A 21,550-nucleotide genomic window follows, 5' to 3' on the forward strand; every position below is an offset into this window, starting at 1 on the left:
CTAAACCCGGCCATGTGTGTTTGTTGCCTAAACCCGACCATGTGTGTTTGTTGCCTAAACCCGGCCATGTGTGTTTGTTGCTTAAACCCAACCATGTGTGTTTGTTGCCTAAACCCAACCATGTGTGTTTGTTGCCTAAACCCCGACCATGCGTGTTTGTTGCCTAAACCCGACCATGTGTGTTTGTTGCCTAAACCCGACCATGTGTGTTTGCTGCCTAAACCCAACCATGTGTGTTTGCTGCCTAAACCCAACCATGTGTGTTTGTTGCTTAAACCCGACCATGTGTGTTTGCTGCCTAAACCCAACCATGTGTGTTTGCTGCCTAAACCCAACCATGTGTGTTTGTTGCTTAAACCCAACCATGTGGGGACATGGACGTGGAAAGTCCATGACCAAACATTGATGTGACGAGGCCGGAGTGAGAATGTGTTGGTGGAACACACATACTTATATGTGACATATTAGACAAAAACATCCAAACAACTTGAGGATATTTGGCATTGTATTTTGTGTGGTGAAGAGCGTGAAGCTTGAAGCATCACCTCGGTGGTAAGTTGAAGACATTTATGGGAGCATGTCGTAGTGTGCAGACTCTTGCGTCTTATCAGATAGATGTGCATTATTTTAGAAACTTTTGTGTCAACCTTTGTGCACAGAAATATTCCAGGTTTGAAAAGGTAACGTATTGTGTTTCTCAGTAAGTATTTAATACAGGACTCTGAACCTTTAAACCAACATTTGGTAGGAAATGAGAGGAATATTGACTCATCTTTAGGATTATCATGCTTTTAGTAGTGCACCTTGACTCAATTTTGAATGCAGAACTTTCACTTGTAATGGAGTATTTCATCCTGTGGTACTGCTACTTTTACTGGGGTGAATAATCTGTCACCATTTTGTTGTATCAGCATCAATAATGAGATTTTTTTGGTTGTTTATGGAGGTCAGTGCTGGTGGAGAGGTTCGTATGCTGGTTGCAGCACTGCAGTGAAAGCCTGACATTGCTGCCTGTGTTTCTCTGTCACATTTCCAGCCACCAGGGGGCAGCGCAGCCTCTCCCTGTGCTCCTGTGTGCGTCAAAACAGCCTCCCAACTTTGTGGGGCTGAACAGTGGAACAGTGAGGCTGCCCTGCTGAGTTGGGCGCCTATTCAGAAATGACTTATTTTGAGTGTGTGTGGGGGAGAGCTCGCTGTGACTCTGTGGTACGTAAACGGCTGTGTAAAGCCTGGGTATGACTTCCAGTGGCGACCATCATCAGGCACGCATCAATATAAACAAAAATCAAATATAAAATCAGTAAAACTGACATCCTGCTGCTTTTTATATGGCTGTATTCTCATATTTTTTATGATCTGCATGGTGCAGCACACTGGCAGATAAAGTATTCAGGGAATCAGGATAAAAAGACAATAATCCAGCACTGTTTAACCCTTTACTAACTCTCTAATTAATTTGATTAAATCCAAAAACCTCATGGATACAGGTGTTTAATCATGCAGGAAATATAATGACATAATTCTGATCATGACGCAGCTTGCAAAAAAGGCTTTACATCTGGATAATGCAATTGTGGTCCAGGTCCTGTATCCTGTGCACGGTGTATGAGTCACGCAAGATGCTCAAGGTTCACCACCACCATCATCACCATCATCACCACCAGCAGCAGCAGCAGCAGCAGCAGCAGACAGCGTCACCCAACCTCTGTTGCCCACACAGGCGTTAGAGGGAGGAGGGCGCCGCTGGATCCCGTCCATCCGACTCCCCCCCTCCGCCGGACTGATCACACTGATTGATCGTCGGGTGCGTCCCGGAGGAACCCCTGCGTGGTGCTCGGCGGATCGGGGAAGGGGGGGTTTGAGAGACCGGTTGTGTGGCCGCAGATGACACGCAGGAGAAAGTGTGTGGGCGGATGAGGAAGTTCAGAGCACGGATTGATGGTCACACACCTACTGTACTGTACTGGCACTTTATCGCAGCAGCAGCAGCAGCAGCAGCAGCACCGGGATCTCCATCCACCAGTTTCTGTGATCGGAGGTGATCCGCGCATGGGAAAATGACAATCAAGTTTGTGGTGATCCTCTTCATACTTGTGCTTCAGGGTGCTCGGTGAGTCGGGTTTGCGCCTTTTTTTTGATTTGCATGATCAACAGCTGAGGGGCTTTAAAAGTTCACATGTGGGATATGATTTCATGTGCGTGTGGCTCATAATGCATGTTTTTTTCTGAGGGCTTTCCCCACACATACACACACAGACACACTCAGACAGAAATGCCTGCTGTGCACATATACAGTCTGGGCTCTGACAGTTAAACTCAATGCATCCAAACATAAGCAGCATCCATTTATGCTGCTGCGACAAAGTTTTTTTGATGATGGTGTTCATTAAAGGGGGGGCAGGGGGAGCACAGCAACATGATTAACGACCCCAACCAACCCCTTGTTTTTCACCTCCCACCCTCCAGTTGTGATCTACTGGATTATGGCGCCGACGATGAAGATCCCAACGACACCACTGTCAATCAAATGCTGGTTCCCAGGTCGCACCAGGAGGACGCCACACTTATTCTCAACAATCTGCTCAAGGAATATGACAAGACGCTGCGGCCGGACATTGGAGGTAAGGCCGGGTCATGCAGATGAGTTAAAGCTTGGGTAATAGGGTTTAAACTTAGTGGAGGTCAGGGTTATTGGCTGGGAGTGGAGCTGTCTGTGGTGCTGGAACCAGTGAGGCTGCAACACTGGATGGGGGTTGTTTTCCTTTTGCAAGGGCGTAGGTTTCCTTTCAGTGTGTGTGTATGTGTGTGTGTGGGGTCCTCCAACAGAAAATTCTGAGCTCTAGGTGCTTAATTTCCTGCATACTGGTGAGTTTTATGCAGCAACCTGTCCCTTTTCTGCAGCAATTCAAAGTATAAATGTCTCCTCCATGCATGTGCCCCCTCCAAACTTTACATCTCATAGCTTTGAAGGAAATAATCACACCCAGGACTTTGTGGAATGATGTTATGCATGTATTTCCCATCATTATATACACATGTCCTCAAAATGCCAGCAGCCATATTTGTTATGTTTGGACACCTTGGGGTGTCTGCTCGGATTTAGGGTGATGTTCTGTATGTTTGGGCAGCTTGTAATGATGACACCATCCTGCAGCTTGTTAGCAACATCGTCTGTCTGCTGGGGGTTTGAATGTTTCACTATCTACATACTACTACATATCGGGATCATGTATAAACTGCAGCTGCAACCAAACATAAGCAGTAAATCCTCCCATTTAAGAATCTGACACCAGAGAGTGTTTGGCTTTTTTTGTTCTCGCTTACAAAAAGACAATTAAAAAGCTTCAAAGCTGGCCAAAAATTGACCACCAGAGATGACAAACCAGAGCAAGGGAGCATCAATTAGATTGATTTGAGAGTAAGCAGATTTTGAATTGAGCTTTAAAACACAAACCTCCAGAGGGAGACTGATCTGTCTGGGAGCCAGGACAGGAAAAGCTCGGTGACCGCAAGTCATGAACTTTGAGCGACCTAGTGGACTTGGATGAGATCAGCAACTCAATGGTACGCAATAGACACTGGGGTAACATGGCTACAAGTGATCATGCAGTTGAATTTTGAACTTACTGTACTTACTGCTACGACCTTTTGGCTTAAATAAGAATAAAATGCGTTACAGTAGTCAAGACTCAAAGAGACAGACTGCTCCACCCATGGTTAATTCCATGACTACTGATCTCTGTTCGGCAAGAAGTTCGTAAAATGGACAGATTTGATAAGTAGAGCTGGACATCATCACCATCGCAATGAAAAGTAGCCTAAACAAGCAGTTGATTGATTCATTGACTGATTGTTGCATCTCCAACACTGTTTAAGGAGTATTGTGTCGGTAGTTTATAGCAAATCCAAAACCTGAGCCTCGATCTTGGACTGTGCTTTTGATTTTAGGTATTCTCAGAGTTTAAAATTTGCAGAAGGAACACCATTTCCTTTGAGCATTTAGCTTTTTCAGTGATTTTTCATTCACACTGGGTGAAGGAACATCTTTTTAAAAGGCTGAGCTCATTTGAATAGATTTCTGTACAATCCTCAGTTCGGAGGAAGTACTTAGATTATTCACTGAAGTAAAACCAGTGTCAGCACTGTGGCCTCACAGCAAGACGGTTCCTGGTTCGAACCCGGGGTGGGGAGTTGACGTGTTCTTCTCACCCACTGCTCATTGGTTTTCTCTGGGTACTCTGGCTTCCTCCCACAGTCCAAAGACATGCAGGTTAATTGGTGACTCTAAATTGTCCGCAGCTGTGAGTGTGAGTGTGAATGGTTGTCAGTCTCTATGTGTCAGCCCTGTGATAGTCTGGGGGCCTGTCTAGTGTCAGCTGGGATAGGCTCCAGCACCCCCACGACCCCAACAAGATAGGCGGTCATGGAAAATAACTAATAAATTCTCCATCTGCTTAAGCTTGTTTTCAGAGCTTGTGACATTTTTGTTGCTCATGGTTTTCATAGACGTCATGGTCAAGAAAAATCCGACCACGTAGAAACATTTGGGGTGGGTATCTTTTCTTCTCTTACCTCTACAGGAGATTACAGGGCTGACATGCTGTGTATAGAAGAAGGTGGACGAGAGGTCGAGGACGGTAGTTCCAGTCCAAGTCATTCTCTGATTGCACCCACATTATTCCTGCCATGCTCCTGGCACAATCAAAGCTGCTCGGAGGGGGAAATGTTCCTCCTCAGAGAGGCTGACCGCTAATCAAATGGTTACTGGTTTGATCCCCACGATGCTCTCACTGATGGGCTGGACTGACTGGAAAAAAAGCTCCCTGTGTTAAGTGTGGAGTCATTACCAAAGTCCCATTTATATTTACTGTTTGTATATATGGATATATATATATATATATATATATATATATATATATATATATACATACATAAAGAGAGAGAGAGAGAAGGCTGCTAGAGAAATCAAAGCAGCAGACATCTGTGCTGCTGAGTGAAGCTGTGAATGTTGACCAGCCTTGGCACAAAGACACCTTCAGGAGCTCTAATGGTGTCATGTTGTTCATCTGTAGCCTTCAGATGTTCTATATTTTCTTGCTCTTTTTCTTACGTTCCAATTTACGTCTGCTTTGTTAACATTGCTTTTCCCTGCGTTTGGGATTTTTGCATTTACAATCAGCAATGTGCTGACAAAATCAGAGGAACCGTTGATCTGATGTGAGGAAATCCTTTGGGAATTGCTCTACTCTACATTTTGGTATAAACACTGTGTTTCTGAACTTTTTTAAGATTCTTTGGTTGTTGTTCTGTTTCCTGCAGCTCACTGTGACATTTGCTTCACCTTGTCTTACCTAAATTCTTACTTGTCCTGCGTCCACGTGGGATCAGGGAGACGCTAGGTGGCAAACCAGGTATATCATTTTAGTGGACAAAAGCAGGACGGGAGAAGTAGGTGAGGCCAGCAGAGGCTACCGGCATCGTAGTGGGGGGGGGGGGGCACGTGAGACTGATTGCTGGGGGCCTCGAATAGCCTTGATTAAAAGTTTGGTTTTGTCTGCAGTTAAAAAAAATCACAAGTTGTCTGTGAAAAAGATGGATCAAGAGAGGAAGGGCAGGGGGCCCACAGACACTGCTTATGCATAGGGCTAAGAAATTTGGTGTTACGCCCCTGGGCATTGCATTTCAAGTTAAATTATGTAAAGTTTTTGCCGTCCTCCGCGACGGAATTTACAACTGGATGTTATGTAACGCATGAAAACAGTGCGATGTAGACAATCACTGGACATAACTAGTAAAAGTACATAAAACAATGACTGCTAAATTATTTTATCTGATATATTTTGTCCTATTGTTGTAAACCATATGGCATCACCATGGCAACATATTATTATCCATGTCATTTTAACATCCTGCCATTCTGCCGGACTGTTTTTTCCGTCGCGTTTACGGTCTGTCCGATTCCATTTGAACGCAGCATTGAACGACTTGGCCAAGACGCGTCGGCAGGGGGGGCTCGAGCTCCCACCAAGAATGTCCTTTGTTTTTTATTTTATTATTATTATTATTTTTAATCAAATGTCGATGTAAAAGTAAATAAAACATGATGACTTTATATTAAAAATAAATAAATGTAATAATTAAATACAAAATCGATCCCAGTTGACCTCCTCTTGTGATTGGTTGCTCAGAGCTCGTGCGTCACCGAGGAAGTTTGACCGTTAGCGTAGTTTATGCGTGGTTATGCTGTAGTCACAAAATTTAGATGAATTTGCCATATTTTAACAAAACAGTGCTTTCGCCGTGACTGTGTACGATGTTATGGACCGTTACGTTGTTTCGTTAAAAGGAGCGAGGGCGGACGTTGACTGTGACGCAGAGGAATGTCTGGAATAACTGAAGGTAATTAGTTGGATGAACTTCACCTGGCGAGCCGCCATGTTGGATGAAGCTAAAACAACGGGAGTACTGTAAATAACGTTACCGTAATTTTAGTCATATCCGGATACTTTCGGAGTTTTTCCAAGCTGTGTGTCTCTTTGACATGGCTGTCACATCAGCGGCACGCGAGCTCTCCGTGTTTTTGTCGGTTAAAGACGCACGTGAGGAGCGAGAGTGGTGACACTCTGAGCTCTGTGGACACCAACGTTCAGCCTCTGGACACTGAGGCTGTGGGCGGCCATTTTGTAACTAACGACAAGAGTATTCTTTTGTGACCGGTGAGTACATATTTTAATTTCAGATAAGGACCAGTTTGTCTGTTGTGTTATGGTTACTGTGTGTGCCAGCTCGTGTCTCAGATGTGTTGACCTGCGGTGATGATGGTGAGCCATGCTATGTGTGCTGCTGGTGCAGTCTGACCCAGTCTGGCAGATCCAGTTCAGCAGCACAGTGTGTCTTCTTGTCAGTGGTGCCACTCAGTTCATAGTGATGGTGGTCTCGTCAAAGTTGTTATGTGCTGGTCATGGGTGGATAATGAGACAACAGGGCCCCTGGGCACCTCTCCGGCGTAAAAGCAAGACACCGACTTTGTGGTGGTGTTCCTGTGTTTTGTTGTTGTTGTTGTTGTGCATTTCCTTGTATCCATTATACATCTTTCTGTGGTTTTGTGTCACTTTGTAATTGTTTTGTGTCTCTTTGTTGTTGTTTTGTGTCTTTTGGGGGTAATATTGAGTCTTTTTTTGGGTTGTTTTATGTCTCTTTAGGGTCATTTGGGGTCTCCTTGTGGTTGTTTTTTTGTAATTTTTTTTGTTGTAGTTTTGTGTCTTTTGGGGGTAATTTTTTAATGTCTCCCAGTGATTTTGTGTCTCTTTGTTTTATGTCTTTTGGGGGTAATTGAGTCTTGTTTGGTCTTTTTATGTCTCTTTGGGGTCATTTTGGACTCCTTGTGGTTTTTTTATTTCACTTTATGGTCATTTTGTGTCTTGGGTTTTTGCGTCTCTTTGTAGTTGTTTTGTGACTTTTTTAGGAAATATTGTCTTTTGCTTTTTTAATGTCTCTTTTAGTGATTTTGTGTCTCCCTGTGGTTGTTTTGTGTCTCTTTGTTGTTGCTTTGTGTCTTTTGGGGGTAATATTGAGTCTTTTTTTGGTAATTTTACGTCTGTTTGGAATCATTTTAGGTCTCCTTGTGGTTGGATTTTTTTCACTTTGTAGGCTAGTAATTTTGTGTCTTGGATTTTTGTGTCTTGTAGTTGTTTTGTGTCTTTTTCAAGGTAATTTTGTCCTGTTTTTTGGTCTTTCAATGTCTATTTTTATGATTTTGAGTTCCTCTTTAGTCATTTTGTGTCTCTTTTTTTTGTTTCATGTCTTATTGAGGTAATTTTGTGTCTTTATGTGTCTTTGTAATGCTTTTGTGCCTATTTGCGGTTATTTTGTGTTTCTTTTTTGTGGTTTTGTGTCTGGTCAGTTTTTGTCTGTGTTGTTGTTTCGTGTCATATTTAGGTAAGATTGTCTTTTTTAGGGTGTTATGTCCCTTTAGTAGTCATTTTGTGACTCTTTGTTTTCTTGGGGGCGGCTGTGGCTCAGAGGTAGAGTGCGTCATCTAATCGTAAGATACTGAAGCCCAAATTGCTCCCTGTGGCTGTTGCACTAGTGTATGAGTATGTGAAAAACTGAGTAGCAGGTGGCACCTTGTATGATAGCCTCAGCCAGCTGTGTGTGAATGTGTGTGTTACTGGGTGAATGTGACTCATAGTGTAAAAAGCGCTTTGAGTGTATACTGTACAATTGCAGATCCATTTGCCATTTACCATTTGTGTCTCTTTGTAGTTGTGTATCTTTTTGCAGTTATTTTGTGTTTCTTTTCATGTCTCTTTGTCTTTGTTTGCATCTCTTGGTGATTGTTTTGCCAGTTCTTCTAGTTAATTTGTGTCTGTTTGCATCTCTTTACAGTAATTTTGTGACTGTTTCTAGTTGGTAGTTTTAATTTTAGTCATACTTTTAGGTCTGCAGCTAATGATTATTTTCATAGTTGATTATTTTCTTGATTCATTGATTATTAAATTAGTTGGTAATTAATAGTTGACAAGTCATTGTTGCAGCTCTAGACATTTATGTTGACTGTTGTGGCTGCAGGAGGGGAGCTAGATTCAACTACTGTAGATCTGAGGGGTTGTGAGATGATTCATGGAAGAGAAAAGAAGAAAAAACAAAGTTGTGCTGCACAAAAGTATATTGATTTTTATTTTGTTTTGTTTCCGTATATGTGCTATTTTGTGTGAACTATATTATTTGTTGACCTTTTTTTGGCACTAAAACACACATTTTATTTACAAACTGACATTATCAAACACCACTTCTCTTCTAATTAGGAGTGTGCTTTTTAAACAGCACAAATATTTGTCTCCCAGCTGCAGGACTCGTGGGTTTGAAGTGGAGGTTTATTAAGACTCAGTCTGAGACTACTCTGTGTACCTTGAAGTTGCCACCTTCAAGCCTGAAAGACTTTCGTTTGTAATGGCTTCAGTTGGGAGTTTTAGTGGAGTTATGCTTGAGATGAAGTTTCAAAAGACTTTGTGGAAAGACTCTGGTGGGAACACTTATCTCCAGATCATTAAGACTGTTTATTTGTGTTCTTGGGTTATTTAAAATGACCAGGCACCCAGCCTCCACAGGCAGTAACCTGGTGAGAATTGATTTTTTTTTTCTCGCCTCCACCGGCGGCTCGCTCGGCTCGGTGCATTCGGGCAGCAGAGAGGGGGGATCTCCCTCCAGCTCTGCTTCCATAATTAAGGATGAAATTTTGATGAGATCCAGTTGACAAACCTCGGTGTCGTCCATGAAATGTTAATGTCTTAGCAGGATAATGTGAGGCAGCGGAAACATACGGGGCAAAAAATGCACACACACACACACACACACACACACACACACACACACGTAGTGATACACACACCCAGGAAGATGACACTGAGTCAAAGACAGATCTGGGACATTTAAGTCATTGTAAAAAAAGAGTGGGTTCAGTTGAGAACTGCTGCAATGAATCTCTGCGAAACACACACACACACACACACACACACACACACACACACAAAGCAGAAACACATACACACACAGACAGCCAGCCACTGAAGTCAGAACAGTGTGGCTCATTTCCGAGATACACCTGGATTTTGTCTAAATCAAAGTCATCCTCTTTTTACACACAGAAACACACACACACACACACACATGCACGCACGCACACACACACACACACACACTATCAAACAGTGCTTTTCTGCTTGTATCTTTTTTTAAATGTGAGCAACTTCCCCTCTGTAGTTGTGCTTGTTTATGCTGCTGGCTGTGGAACCAGTGCACATACTGTTGTCTTAAGTATATTTGAGATTTCTGTATTAATTGGCCATTAATTCAATATTAGAAGTGTATTTGTATCTCGCAGTGGAGCTCACTTCTTTTGGTAAAAATAGCCTCTTCAGGGCTGTACGTTAACTTTTTTAGCCCATAGCACTGGTGCTACAGAGGGTGATAATTTTGTAGCACAGGCCAGAAAGTTTGTAGCACCTGTCACGATAACAAATTTTGCTGGGTGATTAATTACATCAGAAGTTATTGCAATAAGCGATAACATTGCGTAATATTGTGCTTTTAATACTATTTTTATTATTGTTGCAATTTTGCTGTTTTTAGACCAATATTTTAATTTAGGAATTAAAAAAAAGAAAATTTAAATATCCGAAATAACACGTAAAAATACCAAAATAAATAAATAAATAAAGACCTTATAAATACAAAAAAAATAGATAGACTGTCAGTCTCTCACTCTCAGGTGTGGGCTCCCCTGTGTCATTTGGTTTAAATCCAAAACACTCCCACACGGGCCGTGGCATTTGGTTTAGGAACAAGTTCCCTGTCTTTCTCTTAAGGTGCGGACATGCCAAACCGACATCAAAGAACTAGCGGCGACGAAAGCCAACTGTTGCATCGTCTACGTCGCCTCACGTCACCCTGTGTCAGTTGCATTTGAACACACTAAACGGACTACATCCGACGGCCAAGTAGCACGGACGTTCTGCGCCTGCGTGAGAGGAAATAACGCAAAAAGGGAAACTGGAAGTCTGAGGAATGCATGAGATAAACAAAGAGTCCTGTCAGCCTAGAGGTTTCCTATCTGTGCAGCCGAGCACCGCAGCCCCTTCATGGACTATTACATCCAGATGGTCCTGGTGTTTCCTCTGCAGGCTCCACTTCACTCAGCTGCCCGATAAACCTGCTGCTTCTTCCCATTTCAACCTGAATAACAAACCAGGGCTCGGTGCTCCGGTTGGATCCAAATGGAGAGCCGGGGCTAGCTGGGAAGCTACCGGAGGCTAACTGGCTGTGCTTCCCTCCGGTCACGCTGGGGCTAACGCTCCGCTAGCCTCACAGCTAGCTCCGGTTTGTTATTCAGGTTACGCTCAACTCTTTTTTTTCTTCGCCTCATCTCCCCCTCACTAAGATCGCACTCTGTGTGAGTAGCCCATAGCCCTGCCTCCTGCACAGAGACAAAGACACTTGATGACAAGAGCTTTCCCTCCATCCATTACGTTAATGAACCAACTCACCTGGCTGCCAGACGATGCACGGCAGTGAACGCTCTTGTCGTGTAGTGAAAAAACGTGAAAAAAATAGACCACACAAACAAGCGGCTCGCAAGCAGTCTGTCACATGGGTGCCACTAGGCAACATTTTTTTCCATCACACGTGCGACATATATGTCACACTGTAGAGCCCTTCTCTTTACGCCAAAGTACAGTAGAGGTGACTGGTGGTTGTTGTGCCACTGGTCATACATTTACTCCCTATATGTGCCTTACTAAATTGTTATTTACTGGACCGTTTAAACTTATTTTTTAAAACACAACATGTTAATTGATGCTACTTGCAGTCGCCTGTTTCTGCAATGTTTAAAAACCTGCCATTAACACCAATGCAACTTGATGAGACAGAGTATCATCTCTATGCAACACCTCTCTGTACTTCTGGTCTCATTTCCAGCTTTTCAGGTTTATTTTGTGGCTGAACATAATTTGTAGCTTCTTAAAATATGAATGAGGATAGTGATAGTGAGATACTGGCTACAGTTACATTTGTAGTGGTGATGAAACAGCGAAAAACAGAAACAAAACCAGCATCAGATGGACTGTATTTATAATAAACACGCCACAACAATATGAATAACCAGCGCCAATTAATCAGTCAATGAGAATGTGTTAATGAGAGAGGGGTGTAAGCGCATACAGTGAGCAGCAGCGTAAGGACGGAAACAGAGGGCTCGGCGGGGATGGAGCACCTGCTGCAGCAAGCGAACAAGCCCTCTGCGGTCATTTTGACTTGACCAGCGGACTTCACTACAAGCCCATTGGCTGTTGAACTAGATGACAGACTTTACCTTGAAAAACCAACCGCCTGCAACTTTTCTCTGCGACGTTTTAAAATGGTTTTGTCTCATTGTGAATTTTATCCTTTTTTTGTTTTTAATTACAGGCAAATAATAATACACAAAGCACAGATCACAACATGACATGACAATATTGCTCACAAGGACAAACAAAACAAAAACAAACATTGCAAATCTTTGGTCTGAACTTGGCTTTAGGGTTGCTGGTAGGAAGGTTAGCTGTTTCCCCCTTCTTCAATTCTATATGCAAAGCTAAGCTAGTGTTTGCTGGAGATTGATATTGATCTTCTAATCAAAAATATAGTGTATTTACCAACCCATGTTAAATGAAGAGACAGTGAAAAAAAAGTTCTTCTTTTTCTGCATAATACTGCATAAGGCCTGAATAAAGTCTGACCCTGCTGTACAGGAACCAGTGAAGGGAAGCAGGGAAACTTTGCTGATATTCAACCGGCTGTAGCATCGTAGTGTGTGCAGATGAACGCTGTTTGGCTTCCCCTACCTGCACACACTGCGATGCCACAGCTGGGTGAATATCAGCCAAGTTTCCCTTCATATTCATTGTCTTCTGTCTGTAGCCTATAGTTTGGCTTTAGCTTCTAACTATCTTTGTCTTTTTAACCTGTTTTTGCCGCTGGTGCAAACGTTAGCTGAACATTATGAGGCATTGCCGTAAACATGTGCAGGAATATCCCGCATTATAAGTGCTTCATTTATGGGATTCAATGAAATTATTTCCTTTAAATCTTTACTCTGTATGTATGAGTCTGGTCAGACATGGATGTGAACTGCACCTTGACTGGTTAGCGGAGGCATGAAACCACAAAGCAGTGATTGAAGTTGTGATTTATGTTACTTAGGAATCTTTGAAACTGTCAAAAGCACAGTTCAGTTCCACAGCAGCAGTGGAGCGAAACAGAAAATAAGAGTAGAAATCCAAGATACAGCATAACAGGGTTATTATCTTAGTTCCCTTGTTTGTTTTCCCCCTGTCTCTTCCAGTCTTGTGAAGTCAGCAGCGAGCCTAATCTTCATATAAAGTGGGTGACTGGTCCACTTGTGAAAAAGTGTCCCACATTTCCCCCGAGCAGAACAAGTGTTGAGCCTCACCTTAACCGATAAGAAGCAGTTCGCCTTGGATGAAGATGAGATGCTTTTGTGTCCCTATTGTGTCACTTTCCTTTTGGATTCAGAGTGTGATCACTGTGTGCAGTGTGTGTGATCCTCGTGTACTGTGCGAAGACGTGCATGTGCCTGAGTGCGTTGGAGCGTTTGCGAGTGTGTCAGTGTTTCTGCGTGTGTGCTCACTGGGGAGTCGAGGACAAAGCGGGCTGGAGTAGAGGGCTTTGTATGCTGCGAGGGTTCTGCAGCCACGCACATGTAGAGTTTGGGAGCCAGGGGTGGTTCAAGGAGTTCGATTGAGGTCTGAGGCACACTCTAAAAATACACCAGTCCTCCAACAAATTAAACAAATAGATTTAAGCAAGGTTAAAGTCTTGAGCCCACAGACAGCCATCTGCTGTTGTCCAAAAACTATCAACACACATCAGGACACTGTTACACTCAGTGACATGTTCCTGTATCATGAACACACTGTTAGTTTGACTCAGTCCCACATACAGCGTCCTGCTGCTCTGTAGACTCATTAGAGCATCAAATGTGTATTCATCCACTGCTAAAAATAGTCCCCAACAAATGCTGGATTTACTACTGTTTGAATAACATTTGCTAAACTCTACAGTGCCTGACTTATTTAAGAAATGAGTGAGTATGATTTTAAAAATGAAACCATGTATCTGTGAGTTGTTTTTACAGATTTCTGTTATCAGTATGGGCCAGTGGGCACTGCCTCACTGAAAAATTATAGTAGCACAAGCAGAGGGGCACACCTTAAATCGTCCTGCAATGCAGTTATTCACATTTTTGGCCATTTTACCTGTATCATAAACTACATGTAGTCTACTGTATATTAACATTGGACTGTTTTAATTATTGAAGTATTTAGCATCACAGAGACTGGTGGTTAGTGAGATGTGAGGATTCTTAAAATTGCTAACCACTTTAAATACCCCCCCCCTTTGGATTGTTTCTTTTTCTTTTCTTTTTTTTGATTGCTGTTGTTGGTCTTTGTAAAGTGTCTTTGAGTATCCTGAAAAGTGCTATATAAATCTAATGTATTATTATTATTATCTGTACAGATGTGAAGCCCTGACTATATCTGACTCATCTTAATGAAAGCTGTTGTCTTATTTTTTTAACCTTATTGTCAGAGACAATTTATTTAGCCTGTGTAGTTGAGGAGACAGGTCTGTTCTGTAGGAGCAAACTGATGTGATGCTGATTTACATCAGAATTCATGTAAAATGGAGGTTGAGCCATGGACATAAATTACAGATCACCGGTAAAGCATTTTGATAAATTAATCTATCATGATTAAAAGAATTGGAGACTGAGAACGAACTCATGTAGGGGTTTGGATTCATTTGGATTCAGCCCAGATGTTCAGACTTCACCGCACTTGACCCACAGACTTTGCGGGCACATTCCCGGGATGTCCAGGAGTGCTTAGGGCTCCAAATCCACAGTTCAGCCAGTCCGCAAGGGGCCTCAAGTGCAGACTGCAGACTTCCTGCAGACTTCCAAAGAGGCCGCTTGGGGTGCAGACTTCACTGATTTAATAACCCACAATTATTTGCAATATACACGTGACATGGGTTTTTGAACTGCCGAAAAAAAAAGTATGAACGTGTAAAATAGTTATTGATAGTGAGGCCTATTAAAATGCTTCTTGAATTGTGTCGGCCCGAAGAAATATTCAGCCACATCATGATACAGAAATATGTATAAGTATAGGCTGCAGAGGGACTGAAAATGTGTTTTATTATTGCGGCTGTGCAGTAAAATAGACTGAAAAAACAACAAAAGAAGGTTTCTTATGTCAGTAATGCCAAATTTATTGAGTTATTGTCCTTATTTACACACATTTCTGTTTTTATACGCTATAGCCTGTTATACAGAGGTGTATTAATACGTTGTTGTTCAGTCACAAAAAAGGCTGTACATGGGATTTATATCTTGTTATCTGCAGGAACAGATGAGTACACACTGTTCATCAACTTATATGACATATATATGAATATGACAGCAGCGATAGTTGAACCTTTCCACGGCAACAAGTAAAACAGTCTTGAGGGTTGTCTAGCAGCCGCTTGCAGTCTCTACTTAATGTGATGACAGTAAATACATCACATAACGTATTGCTGAAGTTTGTGAGGGCTCAGTATGCAAGTCCAGGGGCTGGACATCTGGATTCAGCCTCTGACTTGACCGCCGCTTGTCACCGCCTCTGCGCCACGTTCATCTGGAACGAGCCTACTGATGAGTGCAGATGACACGTTCCTCGCAGTTAACATCACTCACTCTGATTAGTACCTCAGAACAGGGAGACAAAACATCTGATGAAGTTACAACCACCTTAAGAAACTGCTCTCATTTGAAATCACTTGCCTTTAAACAACTGAAACACACCAGACAAAATAACCCGTCGCTATCAGATTTAAACTTAAGAAACTCTGATTGTCTTTCACAAAGTTAATCCTAAACAGGCCGCTGTTTCTCACTCTAATCAGGCGCGTGGCTCAGTGTCAGCCTGCATGCAAATACAGTCACCCTGACAGCTTTTCAATATCACCAGGTAGCTAATCCAGTTGCAGCTGGCGGGCGATTGCCGTCAGCCGCTGTGACTGAAGGCTGTAATTGTCCATAGCTAACAAGCTGTTGATCTACACTGACTGACCAGGTTGCTGCAATCATATCCGCCATTATTGCCTCCCTGAATATGTCTGGCACTTACAATTAAGTGTGTGGGTGGGAGTGAAAAGGGGAAGACTGTGTGTGCATTTCACTAGGAGGTGTGTGTGTGTGTGTGTGTGTGTGTGTGTGTGTGTGTGTGTGTGTGTGTAACTGTGATCAACAACTGTTTGTAGCTGTATTTTTATCCATCTATATTTATTCATTTGCTTTTTATTTAAATGATTTGTGGTCACTGGTTTCCGAACACAATTTGACACACAAATGATGATTTAATGTGTGTGTGTGTGTGTGTGTGTGTGTGTGTGTGTGTGTGAGTTAAGAGAAGGACTTTGATTCAGATAAAAGCCAGGTGTGTGTCAGAAATAGAAACCAACTCAGACATCATTGAGTTGCAGCTGCTTCCTGTCTCTCTCTCAGTCAGTCACCTCTCTCTTTTGTCCCTTCCCTCTCTCCCTCCGTTCCTTCATTACCCCTCCTTTTACTCCTCCCCCTACTTACTATCAATTACCGCATGCTGCTGCATTATTCACGTCAGTATTTGCAGTCCAGATTTGTGGCTTTCTGGAACCCAAGTGAAAGTTTGACCCACTTTGCATCCTATATTAAAACCTCATAGATCTGATTCAGAAGTCATGTCAGATTCAATCACTCCAGGGCACAGCACGCGATGAGGAGGATGGGATGAAGGCACCGCAACATTTGGCTCGGATGAGTTCTACTCATATCCTTGTTCGTCATACGTCAGCAGAGCTACATTCTCTCCCTGTTTGATGAAAGATTTAGATATATCCTTTGTTTTATTAAAGCACAAAACCAGCGGAAATCAGATCTTAACATTCTTTACTTAGAAAGTTCAGAGTGGGTTTGTATTCTGCTCTGTGTCTCAGAGCCTGAAATAACAAGGGAGTGTTTGTCTTTCACTCACATGCTGTGATTTAACTCTGAGGAGCTTTAACTGCAAATGAATGGGAGTGGATGGAAGATGGTGTGAAGTGGTGGAGGAAGTATAATTAATTTGTCACACTGTAAAACGTTACAAATAAAAACTCTGGACTTTTTATAGTGGGACAGAGAGGCTGAGTGGACTGGTTATAGTGGGGCAGAGAGGCTGAGTGGACTGCTTATAGTGGGACAGAGAGGCTGAGTGAACTGGTTGTAGTGGGACAGAGAGGCTGAGTGAACTGGTTATAGTGGGACAGAGAGGCTGAGTGGACTGGTTATAGTGGGGCAGAGAGGCTGAGTGGACTGGTTATAGTGGGGCAGAGAGGCTGAGTGGACTGGTTATAGTGGGGCAGAGAGGCTGAGTGGACTGGTTATAGTGGGACAGAGAGGCTGAGTGGACTGGTTATAGTGGGACAGAGAGGCTGAGTGGACTGGTTATAGTGGGACAGAGAGGCTGAGCGGACTGGTTATAGTGGGGCAGAGATGCTGAGCGGACTGGTTATAGTGGGACAGAGAGGCTGAGTGAACTGGTTATAGTGGGACAGAGAGGCTGAGGGAACTGGTTATAGTGGGACAGAGAGGCTGAGCGGACTGGTTATAGTGGGGCAGAGAGGCTGAGCGAACTGGTTATAGTGGGGCTGAGAGGCTGAGCGAAGTGGTTATAGTTAGACTGAGAGGCTGAGTGGACTGGTTATAGTGGGACAGAGAGACTGAGTGGACTGGTTATAGTGGGGCAGAGAGGCTGAGCGAAGTGGTTATAGTGGGGCTGAGAGGCTGAGTGGACTGGTTATAGTGGGACAGAGAGGCTGAGTGGACTGGTTATAGTGGGACAGAGAGGCTGAGTGAACTGGTTATAGTGGGGCAGAGAGGCTGAGTGGACTGGTTATATTGGGGCAGAGAGGCTGAGTGGACTGGCTATAGTGGGACAGAGAGGCTGAGTGGACTGATTATAGTGGGACAGAGAGGCTGAGCAGACTGGTTATAGTGGGACAGAGAGGCTGAGCAGACTGGTTATAGTGGGACAGAGAGGCTGAGCAGACTGGTTATAGTGGGACAGAGAGGCTGAGCAGACTGGTTATAGTGGGACAGAGAGGCTGAGCAGACTGGTTATAGTGGGACAGACATGCTGAGAATTTTCTAAAAATTCTAAGCACAGGAAGGCTCTTTTATGTTTACAGTTGATAATCAGTCATACGCACAGGCTGCATAGTGTGGTCTGTTGTTGGTTTGGACACAAGGGCACAGTGGCATGATGTTGTTCCAGTACTGTATTTGTTGACATTTAATGCAATTTGTTTTGTACACACACACACAAACCGAGACAACAGATTTTCAATAATCTAATCAGGGCGAGACACAGGTGATCATCCTCGGAAAGATGCCACATCTTCAATACAGAAGATTCGTAATAAAATTGCACAACAAAAGGTTATGAACAGCAAAAACTAGAATACAAACTCCCACAGAGTAAAGCCATAGAAACAAGGAGTGTTTTTTGACATACATACCAAATCTCTGTTATTAAGTATAAAATCTACAAAGTTCTTTCTGATGAAAAACAGTAAAAATTGTAGTGCTAAAATCCTCATTTATCCCTTTGAGCTGTGGACTTAATATGACCTCTTGTCACTCAAAGATGGACGTAATCAGTGTCAATAAAAGAGCTTTTGTTTTTGTGCCTCCGCACTGGCGATAGCCGTGGCCAAAGGCATTATGTTTTTGGGTTGTTCGTCCGTTCGTCACATTCTTGTATCCGTGAGGAAATGTCTTTAACTTTGGCACAAATGGCCACGTGGACTCAAGAATGAGCTGATTAGATTTTGGTGATCAAAGGTCAATGTCACTGTGACCTTGTCTCATTTCATGAACCCGATATTTCAAGAAGGCCTTAAGGGAATTTACTCAAATTTGGCACAAATGTCCACTTGGACACAGTAATGAACGATTAGAATTTGGTGGTTGAAGGTCAAAGGTCAAGGTCACTATGCCCTCTCAAAACATGTTTTCTGCCACAACTCAGCAATCCATATGCTAATTATGGCAAAATTCACACAAATATCTAATTATATATAATGACGAAATGATAACATTTTATATCCAAAGAGTCAAAGGTCAACTCCATTGTGACATCATAATGTTTTGCGAAAAATGCTTCTCTGGCCATTATTCAATGTCATAACTCAGGGACAGTAGGGAAGACATTTGGTCAGATGCTGACATGGTGATGCTAATCTTGGGTGTTCACTTTGAAACTGCTGACTTTATAGATAGTCAGTGCTGCTGGGGGCGACTGTGTGTGAAGCATCCATGTTTTTATAGACTTGGCGGGTTTGCAGAGGCATACAGCCACAAGGTGGTGATTCTAGTCAATGTCTTAAAAAACTTCTGTGTTGGAGGTTTGACATCCTGACTCCTGGTTGTGTAATTGCTAAGCTGTGCTTTAGGGACACTAATGAAGGCCATGTGCTGAATTTTGCACTTGAATTAAATGCAAAAGTTCCTTGTAAGGAGTCAATCTGAGTTATTTTTCACATTCAGCTCAGAAATAATTGAAATCTGTGATATGAAGCATATCTCAAGGACTTTCAGCTTCTGTTAATAGTGTGTCTTCAAGCTTTGGGTCAGCATGGCATTGCATTCATCTTGACACTCAAGAAACTCTGTGGATTTTTTTTGTGTGTGACTGTGGCTAATAACAGGGAGCAGCCACCATTCAGTGCCAAAGTAAGTTATATTTTCACATGAAAGACACGATTTCTCATGTCCTCAAGTAACTTTCATCAATTGATGATGCTCTCTGATGTTTGAAGTTAAAGATGTGTGTCTGGCTGAAGAGGTGGTAAACTATCACAAACACAGGTGGAGGTTTTAAATTGAGCTGCCTGTCACTAATGAACAGAAGTGCATGCAGGTAAAAGATCACAAGATTATTTCAGACTGCTTTTATTTCATTTTCTGGTTTGTAATTGTATTTTTGAAACAGTGACAGGATCAACAACCCAGGAAAAACCGATGAATGAACCACAACGTGCAGGCTTATTCTGAAAAACTGTGTGTAGACCTTTTTGTTAATTGTCCATTTTCCGATTGAAATACCTTTTAACTGCATTACATTCAAATCATTAGATACAGTTAATGAATTGGTTTAATATTTTCTCAACGGGGCATGATTCTCATTATAGGAACCACCCAGCTGGATCGAAATTGTGTTTATGGGGGTATGTAGAATAAACTACATTTAGTACTTTGAATTAAATAGATTTGGGTGCCTTTTGATAAGAAGGATAGCAATTTGTGTGAATCACACCCAACACATATCTATACTGCTTTGCTCACTTTTTTCCAAGTTCTTTTTTTTTCTGTCTCTTTACTGAGTTGAGTCATCAAGGTGCAGGTGTCAAGATGGCAAAAATAAGTTTATCCTCCATTTTCTGGTTATTGGTGACGTTAAGAGAATCTCAACTCTGACAGACTTTTGCAACAAAATGTCAAGCAACATTTTTTGTGTCTATGTGCGTTGCCTGGCATGAAGTCACATCTTGCTTCAAATGCATGGACTTTGTATGAAATAATGCCTCACGAAAAATTTGCTTTGCGCTTTAGGGGAATGTTAAAATTACTAATGGCTGCAATGATTGTTTTCATCCATTAATCATCCATTTATGTTCTTGATTAATCAGTGAATTGGTTTCCCACAATTCAAGGAGTTGTTTGCATGATATATATCAGACCGATTAATTATCGATTGATAATATAACTTTTTTATATATATACATGTATATATATATATATTGTATTATTCTTGTAATGAAATTATAGCTGATAAATAGTATTGATAATACAAAGCAAGACTGCCTTCACTGACTTAACAAAGGCATCATCAACACATCCCAATACAGTAGGTGGCGCTACACCTTCAAAGTAGTTTTTTGAGTCGCCAATAATTACAGAGAAGAACAACAATAACAAGGGCAGCATGTTGTTGCTGGTGTGAAAGTTTTTTACAGTTTTAGAGGAAGACCACATGACCATTAGATATGAATTTATGACTGATTAAAAGCCACTTTACATTCACATCCTTGTATTTATTATATTAATCTCCAGCGTAGGGTAATATGGAGGCAGGGGTGCTGAGGGTAGGCCGATCAGGGCTATGACATATTGAATAGTTAATATAGTTAATATTTTCTCACTACATCTTAGCCTTTCTTACACTCAGGTGTGCATAAACTACAGATTATACAGTTATATTTTAAAATACGAAAATGTGAAATTTTTGGCGATTGTATCAGTTGTCGTCCACGAGAAGCAGGAAATTATCGATTATCTGTATCAGCTGCCTCAAGTGAGGAAGTTCAAGTATCTCGGGGTCTTGTTCATGAGTAAAGATAGAATGGAGCATGAGATGGATCAGCGGTTTGGTCTGGCTTCTGCAGTGATGCAGGAGCTGATCCGGAAGGCGAAGCTTTCGATTTACTGGTCCATCTACGTCCCAACCCTCACCTGTGGTCATGAGCTCTGGGTAGTGACCGAAAGAGTGAGATCGTGGATACAAGTGGCTGAAATGAGTTTCTTTCATGGCGTGGCTGGGCTCAGCCTTAAAGATGGGGTAAGGAGCTCGAATATCTGGAGGGAGCTCGGAGTAGAGCCGCTGCTCCTTCGCGTCGAAAGGGGTCAGTTGAGGTGGTTCGGGCATCTGACCAAGATGCCTCCTGGGCGCCTCCTGTTAGAGGTATTCCAGGCACGTCCCACTGGTAGGAGGCCCTGGGACAGACCCAGAACATGCTGGAGGGATTACATATCTCATCTGGCCTGGTAACGCCTTGGGGTCCCCCAGGAGGAGCTGGAAAGCTTTGCTGGGGAGAGGGACGTCTGGGGTGCTTTGAGACCTGGCCCTGGATATGTGGATGAAAA

The 21,550-nt window shown here is 42.5% G+C and overlaps 1 protein-coding gene across 1 annotated transcript in view; it reads left to right on the plus strand.

Moving 5' to 3' along the window:
* The first annotated feature begins 1,730 nt into the window (after positions 1-1,730).
* Positions 1,731-21,550, plus strand: part of LOC125885047 (gamma-aminobutyric acid receptor subunit gamma-3-like) — a 144,580-nt gene continuing 124,760 nt past the window's right edge. The window contains exons 1-2 of the mRNA XM_049570415.1: positions 1,731-2,110; positions 2,467-2,621. Coding sequence (XP_049426372.1) covers positions 2,058-2,110; positions 2,467-2,621 — 208 coding nt within the window. The 5' untranslated portion in view covers positions 1,731-2,057. The remainder of the gene's footprint in view (positions 2,111-2,466; positions 2,622-21,550) is intronic.

This window comes from Epinephelus fuscoguttatus, linkage group LG24 (genome assembly GCF_011397635.1).
Source record: "Epinephelus fuscoguttatus linkage group LG24, E.fuscoguttatus.final_Chr_v1".
Lineage (NCBI taxonomy): Eukaryota > Metazoa > Chordata > Actinopteri > Perciformes > Serranidae > Epinephelus > Epinephelus fuscoguttatus.